Source organism: Tupaia chinensis, unplaced genomic scaffold (assembly GCF_000334495.1).
Source record: "Tupaia chinensis unplaced genomic scaffold, TupChi_1.0 Scaffold000304_1, whole genome shotgun sequence".
In the NCBI taxonomy this organism is placed as follows: Eukaryota; Metazoa; Chordata; class Mammalia; order Scandentia; family Tupaiidae; genus Tupaia; species Tupaia belangeri.
This window is the reverse complement of record NW_006159794.1, coordinates 66,042-76,657: the sequence shown is the minus strand read 5'-3', so window position 1 is coordinate 76,657 and position 10,616 is coordinate 66,042. Positions and strand designations below refer to the sequence as shown.

At 38.4% G+C, this 10,616-nt stretch overlaps 1 protein-coding gene across 1 annotated transcript in view; it reads left to right on the top strand.

Moving 5' to 3' along the window:
- Nucleotides 1-10,616, top strand: part of CPB1 (carboxypeptidase B1) — a 39,429-nt gene that overhangs the window by 28,175 nt on the left and 638 nt on the right. Inside the window, exon 10 of the mRNA XM_006150908.2 lies at nucleotides 9,037-9,121. Within this exon, the coding sequence (XP_006150970.1) occupies nucleotides 9,037-9,121 (85 nt within the window). The remainder of the gene's footprint in view (nucleotides 1-9,036; nucleotides 9,122-10,616) is intronic.

The window sequence follows — 10,616 nt, the reverse complement described above, 5'->3', positions numbered from 1 at the left end:
ACATTTAGCAAGTGGCATGTTACTTTAACTGTTATTTGATTCATTCAGCATCTGAATTTAGTTTGACATCCCCAAAACAACTGTTTTTTTAAGTCTATTTGTTTCCAAATGGAAGAGAGAGACAGACAGTGACCCTCAACAGAGTCTGGACAACTACAATCTTATCTAGCCTCAAATCATTAATGTGCTCATATCTGGCATACTCAGGGAAGTCCCAGGACACAAACTCAAAACCTTCCAATGTGAGTCACCCTAGCAGACCTTCGTGTTTCACAATTGTGCCATCATTTAGCCCCCAAAGCAACTTCTATCTTTTGAGTAACTAGAGATCCTTTTGACATTTTTTAATTTAGTACCATTTCACATGTTGCTAGAACAAGCTCATAACTATAATGTAATTAAAGATAGATATATATATATATATATATCCAAAAGAGAACCTGAAAAAAGAAAACTATAAACATTTTTCACAGGTTTTATTTGTAATGAGAATTTCAAGGGGAAAAAAATAAGTCTTGATTTAGGATGATACATTTTTCATCCAAATCTCATGCCTAACATGTTCATTCTTATGTAGAAAAATGTGACCCTACTACAATAAACGAAAGGTAGTAAAAGGTTAATAACATGAATTCTTAGAATCCTGCCATAAGAGATAACTTATAGTAGAGATATAATGAGGATTTTGTCTTACACAAAATTCAGGCTAATCATTAGTATGCATTATTTTTATTTACCATTATAATGTTAATAAGATTATACTTGTAGCAAAAAAGTACTTCAAAGAGAATAAGGAAATTATTTTGTACTTAGCATCTTCAGCCCAAATTTGACATACTATAAGCAACAATCTTTGACATGTATCTGTATCATGAAAAAGCCTGTGTGACTTCATTTCTTAAAGATCTTACATGGAGATTGCCTGATAGTTGCTCCTATTATAAGACAGTAGTTAGTGCAAAGAAAGGCAGAGATGAGAATGCAAAAGATCAGAGAAGTAAAAGAACAGGAAAAGCAATTATATAGCATGGATTACACAGAAGGTTACTGGTTATGGAAAATATCTTTTTAGCAGAACAGTATAAAGGACAGGGAATAGTAAGTTATCTTGCATACATAATTCTTCTAGTTTGCAAGCTGCTTTTACTCATTGTATATGTAGTGTACTATGAGTTTCTAATGGCTTCATAAGATGTCCGGCTATTCACTGTAGACTTCTTCCATATAAAACTACCACTATCTCTAAAGAAAGCTTCAAGGCTCAGAAAAAAATAATACATTTACATTTCCAAACTTCTAAAGGATAACGAAATGTTACATTGTGTGACCTCTTTATTGTCAGAGAAAATAAAAACTGAAAAGCATAAAAGAAAAACAAATCTCTAACTTAGCCATATCTCTGCACTTACTGGGCATGAAGAATCACCCAATCTTTGATCCTCCAAAATACTCCCAAAGACATCTGCACTGTTAATAATAATAGTAATACCACTTTAAAGTGAAGAGTAAGAAGCCAGAAAAATATTCAACTAAATGAGAATCTTGTCCCACTCCCCTGTGTTGGAACCCCGCGCAACTGAAAGTCTTACATCCCACAAAGCATATCATAATTACCTCTGCCCTGGACATTGCTAAGAATTTACACTGATTAGCCGAGATAACTGACTTCTCATGGACTAGTCTTCATAATTTTGGCCCATTCTTTTGATGGGTATGTATTTATTACATAAGTGAAAAATGACAGCAACCAGAAGAAATATGATAGTCTTTTTGAAAAACTATCAAGCCTGTCCAAAACAATAGAAATCTACTTATAAAGTATGACACCTTCCAACCTAGTGGTAGGTACCTCACTGACTACTTCTTAATTAGTAATGTATTTAATATATAACTAAATACAGAAGCCCACTGCTCCACCCAAGCATGTCAGCATAAAGCAAGACCATAATTAGAGGTAAACATGACAATCAGAAGGAAGAAGTATTGCAATTACGAGAAGAACAATTGCAGGGCCATGCATACACCCATTGCAACTATTACCATGTCCCTGCTTAATAACAAGAGTAGTATGGCTTCAATCCTGCTGTCAGACAGGCTACCAGCGGCTAAGGTGAACAGAGCTTGAGGCACAAAACATCCACTTCATTTTGTCTAATTTTCCAATCTGACTCAAAAGAGTAAAAATTTTAAATGAAAACTGAAAGAAACTTGTTGCCAATTTACCACTATATACTCTAAGTGACTTCCTGGCCTGATCAATTTCTTCTACTGGGCCTGGATCGTACGTGACTTATCAAGCAATCATTGAAAAGTTCCCTGAGCACCTATGAAGCAAGGACTTATAAACTATGGTTCCTGCCATTGAGAACTTAGGATCTCATTGATATGATAAGTCGTGAATACATCAGACAAAAGAAGTAGACAATTGGGCATCTCCAACTATGGGCAGTAGAATTTCAGGGAAGGAGTGTGTGGCAATGTGCGCTGAAACTATTCAATAAAGGTTACAGAGAAGGGATGTAATTTGTGCTGAGCCTGGAAGAAATTTGGGTGGCAGAGAAAGGAAGAGGGTATTTTAGACAGAGGAAAGAGACAACAAAGTACAAATGTGTAACCATCAAATGGAGGTGAAAATGGGAGTGGAGGCCTGTTTTGAGTGTTCTTGTTAGGGAAGAGATGGGGTGAGTTTTTTTTCAAGAAGATGTCCAAATTATGGATTTGAATATCAGAATGTATCCTGTGTTGCGGCAGACCCTGAAGCCTGGTTAATAGGATTACCAGGTCCAATAAACTGAATTTGGATTTTGGATAAACAACAGATCATTTTTATTATAATCTGCCCCAAATATTTCATGGGACAGACATATACTGAAAAGTATTCATTGTTTATCTCAAATTTCAATTCAACCGGGCACCCTGTATTTCTCGGTCACTCAGCAACTCTACCTATAAAGTCCAATTTTAGCTAGATTGACTCAGCACAGATGGTTAGGAGATATCTGTTATGTCATTGGCAGAGAAAGAGGCATTCTGAGAGCCTTTAAAACTTTGGTCCTAGAGCAAAAGACAGAGTGAATCTAATACGTCACATCTAGCTCAAAGCCCAAGAGACAAACGACAAACGAATGTGATTTTTCTCTAGGTTCTGGGCTCCAGGACCTATGAAATGATTAAGGAGAGGATGTTCTTATCCACTGACTTCTTTCCCCAGGTAACTTGAATACTAGAAATCATACAAAAGAAGTAGTATTCAAGTAGTATTCTAGTATTCAAGTCTTATCATCTCAATGAGATCCTAAGTTGTCTTCTTTTATAATTTTTTTCCTAAAGTAAAATCTCATTTACTACAATTGAATCTTTTATCTGTCTTTCCTTTCAAGTAACTTTGCCCAGTCTTTGTCTCCATGCCCAGAAGACATTTGGCCATGTTAGGGAGACGTTTTAGTTGTGAGAACTGTGGGAGTCCTACTGGCATCTAGGAGGCAGAGGCCAAGATGCTGATAAACACCCGACAATGCACAAGACAGTCCGCCCCCCACGACAAAGAATTAGCCAGGCCAAAATGTCAAAAGTTTTGAGGTTTCTCAACCCCGCTTTAAACAAAGATAAGAAAGAGTCACATTCCTGGCTCCATTTTCATAGCTTCATTTCATGGCTTCCATTTATACCGTCCTCACAAATAGTTTACACTGTTCCCCAAATCTCACGTGTAAGAAACCCTGCACGTCCTCAATATATGGTATTTACTTTTAATATTTAATTGGGAGAAATATTACTTCCACAAAAAAAAAAAAGGGAGAAAAATTTTTGGACTTCACAACTTCAGCTGATTCATGCTTCATATTTTGTTTGCATTTTTAAAGAGCTTAAAAATATGTATGCAGATCAGCCAAAGAAAAAATTTGGTTTGCATCAGAGAAAGCATTCCCACACTCCCCATGGGTTCTGTGGAAATGGAAAGACCCAACTCTCCTAAGCCAGCTTTTTCCTAACTCCTTCCCCTTCTCAAACTGCATGGCCTTCTTTTTCTCAGGAACATTGTTCTTTTTTCAAATCTCAAATGTTTTTTTCTCAGTGCCTGCTTATACACCTTAAGGGTTTTTCTTTTTGCACCAAAATTGTGAGAGTTCAATTTCTCATGAGTCTGTTGGGATGTTACATGTTATCACAGCACAGAAGGAAGGAAACTACAGTTACAGATAAATTTGATGCTTCCATTATCACATGGATCCCCCCATAGGGATGGTTACACTCAGGACTCCACGTTCTAGAAAGTTCAGAAAAAAATATTTCTTTTGAATTGTTTTCTACCTCATATTTAATCTGGAGCATTTGTTTTCTTATACTTTAATAATTAATGGACCATTGGAAGATTGAAAGAGGCAGTCCCTCAACAGACTATATGCAGGCTGGAATGGGGGCGATGTGAACAGTCGTCGATACAGGAGTTACCTGGGGAAAGAAGTCAGTGGAAAAGAACATCCTCTCCTTATTCATTTCATAGGTCCTGGAGCCCAGAGCCTAGAGAAACATCACATTCGTTTGTCCTTTGTCTCTTGGACTTTGAGCTAGAAGTGACATCTTAGATTCACTCTGTTTTTTGCTCTAGGACCAAAGTCTTTTCTAATGAAACAGGAGAAGAGAGAACTTGCATAAGATGTGGTAGGAAATTGATATCTAAGAATTAATAAAGGCTGGCCATGTTTGGCCTTGACTGAAAGGAAAGTTTTCTCTGAGGCTGGTTTATATTTAGCTTCCTTCTGTTCTTTACAATTGGTAAAACCAGCTCCAGCAACACTTCTTTTGAAGTATTCAAAGGCCACAAGGAGAAGTGAAAAAGAGCACAGAATTTAAAGAAAGAAGAACCTAGCTCAAGTCAGCCACTTATGGAGCTGTGTGCCCTTGGACAAGTTCTTTTATCCTCTCTGAGTTTCAATTCTTTTATCTGTAAAATGGGGATAAAAATATCTAGCTCTTATCAAGAGTTCTTTGTAAAGTCTAAGGTTTTATGTAAATGTTAGTTCTTATTTTGAACCCACTGAGTGAGGATATAAGACATCTCTCAAACGGCAGGTTGTATAGAAAGCATACTTAATTAGAGTTTCAATATGTGGACCATACTCTCTGTTGTGTTGCTGCTCCTTGGGCTTCCATGATCTGCCTTGGTCCCTTTTTACAGAAACATACAGGGGAAAGGAGTTTCCACTCTAACATTTTAGCAAAAGGAAGAATTACTTTCCTCTCTATCATTCCTGGCAGGGGTCAGCCATCCAGTGCAGTTGGAACATTCCCACTGAGCTTGCTGTCCCACTTGGCATTCCACTTGCTAGAAAATTCTGTGTCGATGAAATGTGGACAGATAATGTTGGGAAGATAAATGAGTAACACTTGTGAAATTATTTGAACTCTTCAGAAGAAAAGACCCACAATGGTTCCAGGGATTATTTTTTTAAGATCATTGGAATTTAAAATCAAATATTTTAGTTGATTAATGTCTATTCTAATTTTTTTGTGTGTCTTGGCATTGGAGAATCTGAGAGACAGGGTCAACAGACTTTTCTTTTTTAATTAATGGAAATAAGTTAAGTGTACAGAAGACATCAAGGTCTAAATGTGGCAACCTAACAACCACTACATGGTACCACTGCCCTCCCCGCAAACATTCCCAGTCTTCACTCATGTAGGTTCAGTCTTGGTGAAGCTCAGCATCTTGTACCCTTAACCAAATCTTGCCCATTTTTAATACCCCCAAACTCCAGCATAGGCTCCCAGCAACCAACAATGTACGAGGCTCTGTGTAATCTGCTGGAGATTTGATATAAATTGGCAAGATTCCCCTTCTTCAAGGAGCTCTTTCAGGGGAAATACAGACATAAAGCAACTGATCACAGCACAGAATGACAGAAAGTAATGGAGGCAGACAAAAGAGGCAGACCCAGTTCTCCCAAAAAGACTTAGCGGCAACTAACACCAAAACGGAATCTGGAAAAACCATCACAATTCTCCATGTGAGTAAAAACAGAAGGAGGATTCCAGTGAAGGAAGGATAGCAAAGTCATAGTGGTAAGGAAAGGCAGGGAAGAGTGCACAGGGAAGTAGTTCGGGGAAACCAACTTCCAAAGGAATCTGGGAATGCTCAACTAGCACGGCTGACAGAAGGCCGGGACTAGCACCTCTTTCTGTCAAAAAAGGAGGCTTGACTTCAACAGAAGGTGCTAGAGCTGTTGAGGATGTGATGATGGGTGACCCTCAGAAGATGAACGATGGAGTAGATAGCAAGATGAGAGAGCAACCCAGGACAGGGAAGGCTGGGGCTGAGGCACAAGCTAAATGTCCCTTCAATGCACAGCAGTGACGAGAACACAGCAACAGCCTTTTGAAACTAATATCAATTTTAGACATTTCAGCATCAGAGACAGACCAGCTGTTTCCAAAGAATGCCTGACAAGGCTCAGGAAACACTTGGGTGTCGCTTCACACACTAGAGTATGTTTTGAGGAAGGGCAAACTGGACATTTGTGTGGTCTTCGTAAAAGTCATGACTAAGCTGATAAATAAATAAGTCGAAAGAGATAACAAATCACAAGTAGAATTCTGCTCTTGCCTGAAACTGGAATTATTACAGATAAATACATGAAGAGACCTGAAGGACAATCAACGCACATGCATCTAATAAATGATGCCAATGACTATTAAATCTTCCCCAGTCTCCATAAGTTGTCATCTTTGGAATTAATCCTGAAGAATCATATTTTTACAAATTAAAAGTAATGATTCAAGGCTTAAAGAAACAACAACCAAAAAAAAAGCAAAAGTGAAGCCTGAGGAAGGCAGGTAGAGAAAGAATAAAAGTTCTTTAGGATCAAAGGTTCTGCCCCACAGAAAAATAACTAACAAGGTGAATAGCAAATTAACAAATAAAAGAAATTATAAAGCCAACCAGTGGCATGGTAGTTAAGTTACTGGATCCCACATGGCTGACTGTGCAATTTGAGGGCCCAGTTCTGCAGCTTGAGAAGTATGACAGATACAGAATTGTTATGCCCCCCCCAAAAGGGGGGTTCTCTCTCTCTAAGAAGTACACACACCCCAGCAATGACAGATACAGAATTGTTATGCCCCCCCCCCATAAGGGGGGTTCTCTCTCTCTGAGAAGTACACACACCCCCAGCAAATTAAAAAAGAAAGAAAAAAGGAATGGTAAGATGTTAGCAAATATATTGTTTACCTACCAATAGAACTACTATCTCACTATGTTCCACACCTCTAAAAGATGACTTTTAATCTATTTTAAGAATTATGCAATGTTTGTAGATTATTTTGATTTCAATTGTCAATAGAGCCTATACTAAGGGTCAAGGGATCTAAATCTGTCTTGCTTACAATAATATTGAACAACAGGAGCAATACATTTAGATCATGACAGTAAAGAGCCTATGCAATGTGAGAAAGCATGTCTTCATTTAGCAGTTTAGAAACAGAAAAAGAACATAAAATTTTCAACTTACTGATCCAAAACTCTGAGGATGATAAGTTTGTTCCAGGAAACTGGTTGCATCATTTCAATGAACCAGAACAGAAAAATCATGATGTAAATTTTAGAATTCTTTTAAATTTTCAAATTTATCATTTGGCTGGTGAAAGAGTAACACTTGGAGAGCTGAAATCCTTGAAGTCTTAGGGCTATGCCTTCATCACTTTGGTGTTCAGTCTCTACTAAACTGGTTTGAATACTGAAACAAGAATAAGGAGCGTTTCTAGTTTGTAAAAATCAGACTGCTCTGATTTCATCACCAACTTCACAATATTCCGGGCATATGTACGAGAAGTAATGATAATGCCAAAGTATAAAATACAGCTATTTTCATAACCAGAATAAATTACGGCTAGTTCTCCTGTGGTAAACAATCAGTTTTTCAACTCTATACTCTCCAGACAGCTGAGTCAAGCCTTGCTTTTCAAGTGCTTCATTAAATAGGCAGTACATCTACGGATTATTCTGGAACAGAGTTTCTGGGTGCAGAGAATCTTTGTGCTGTAAAAGTTGGGGGCAGGAGACTATCAGATAACAGTTCTTGTGAGACAGTGATGCTACTCCTAAGAAGAAAAAGTATAAGAGGGGCAGGCAGGTGGCATGGTGGTTAAGGCACTGGACTCCCACATGGCCAACTGCAGTTTGAGTCCCAGACCTGGTGGCTTGCTTTCTCACTTTCCCTCTCTCTCTCTCCATCTTGGTCTCTCTCTGATCAAATTAAAATGCAATAATAATAAGTAAAATTGAAATAAAAAATTATTTTTTAAAAAAAGGAAGAAAAAAATACACATAGGTTAATATTAGGGGTTTTTTTCTACTGGAATTTAAATGTTGTACATTTTTAAACAGAGTAAATGTTCTCTAGTTTTTCAGTCTAAAAATCTTCCAAACTGGTGATGCTACTCATCCTTGGAACTCCCCATTCCTGGGCATTTTTATACTGGCACCAAATGTTACATTGACCATGTGATCATTCATATATGAAGCTCCTAACATCTCTCTGCCCTAACCATGATCTTATCATGACTTAATCTTGGTTTTACAACCTTCCATATCATCACATGGCATTTGTTTTATTTTGTTCGGGTTGTGTGTGTGTGTGTGTGTGTGTGTGTGTGTGTGTGTGTGTGTGTGTGTTTGGTTTTTGTTTGCCTACATAGAGGTAGAAAACCTCTCTGCATAGGCATGAGGACTTCAATTCTATTTTGCTTTGCCTTTAGGTCATTTCTTTCTGCCAGAGGTCTCTTATAAGCTCAAGAGATGAGACAGATAGAAGCCAGCATGAGTGTTTGGGAAGGTATTAGAGGAGACATCCTTTCACAAGAATGAATTGGATCATATGATTATGTTAGCTAGAAAAATTGGAATGTGTGCCGAATAAGTACAAAACACTAGTCCAAATTGTGACATAAATGTCTTCGGTGTCTTCAAAATAACGTGCAGGATGTTCGTTTGGCGGTGCCTGCCTTTTATTGATGTACTTTTTGCTGGTTCTTTTACAGAATGCCCTGGCTAAAGCTACTGTGAAAGAACTGGCCTCACTGCACGGGACCAAGTACACATATGGTCCAGGAGCCACAACGATCTGTGAGTCTTGGCTTCAGGGCTATGTGAAGAAATCGTGTGCCTAGAAAGCCAGCCAATGGTTCCCAGAGTGCTTCTTCTCCGATCATTTGTAGCATGTGGCTTTTGCCTCCCGGTGAATTTTTTATGGAATATGTAATCAGTTTTCTGTTCAAAAACAGGGGGAAATGTATCCTTTCAACCCACACAACATTTGCTCTCTGTAAGCATCTATTAAACAGCTACTATGTGCCAGTCCCTCACTAGTACCAGGAGAAAAAGAAAGAAAAGATGGTGAGAAGGGAAGAGGAAAAAGAAAAGGAAAGGCAGAACAGAGCAGTCTTTCGAGAAACCACACGAGGGAAACAGGAAGAGTAAACAGTCGATTGTGATAAGAGATGCTAAGAGCTGTGATCATGGGATACACAAAAAAAGAACATACACTAGAACCAACAAATTCACCCCCACCGTATCAGAGAGAACTTGTTAAGATGAGAGCACAGAACTTTATCTGGAAGGACCATCACTGGAGGAAAGCAGAGTTTGCCTGGCTAAATGGACTGCAGGGTCAAGGGGTACTTGAGGTGCAAGCCACCTCCAAAGAGCAGACTTCAGTCCTTAGAACCAGTCATTTTGTGTGTGCAAACAAATGACCAGGGACACAAGCTAGAGGGTGTGAGGAGCTAGACCCCAGAGCAATAGATACTGCAGAGTTTAGGTTTCTCTGGGAAAGAACATTCCACAGACCTGTTTTTAATTTCTACTTATATTTCTCTTTGCCTTCAAATGATTTCTTTCTGCCAGAGGTCTGAAAGGAACAGATATTTAAAAAAAAAAAAAGACCCAGTTCTGTCATCCAGGGGCCTCTAGTGAGGTTGGGGAGGCTTCTGTCCTAACTTGTTGGGATTTTATTTTTTTTTAAAGCTTTATATAGAACACAGTTTTCTGTATTCTCATTTTTTTAAAACTGCTCTGAATTCATTGAGGTAGAGTGTCTTCTTAAGGGAACTCTAGCAGAAATAACCCACCTATTCGTATTTGTGAGCTTCCTGTATGTTCTATTCAGACTAATTCAATGAGATGTCTTTTTCCATGATGCTGTAAGCCCTTGGAGGGCAGGGACAATGTTTCTTTTTTGTCCAGGCCTCTCCGGAGTTGGGTCCATGACCTACTTTTCAGTGGGGGCTGTACAACTGTTGACTGAATAAATAAATAATTGGAGAAATGAACATGTGATTACAATTCTACATGTTTGTAACAATAGACTTATTAGACAGCCTAATAGCTGAGTGAGTGTGCCTAATCTGTGCAAATCCTACGCAAATCCTTCACTGAAGATACACAAATGAAGACACAGCCTGCCCTCAGCTGCTCCAAATTCACCACTCAGTAGAGTTCCAGCAGGATTGGGAGTCTTCTCTCCAATTTATCATGTAGCTTACTCTCTTTTTTTTTTTTCTCTCTCTCTCCTTGTTTTTGCCTGACAGTTATCATGTAACTTTCTTTGTTTTCCTGGAAA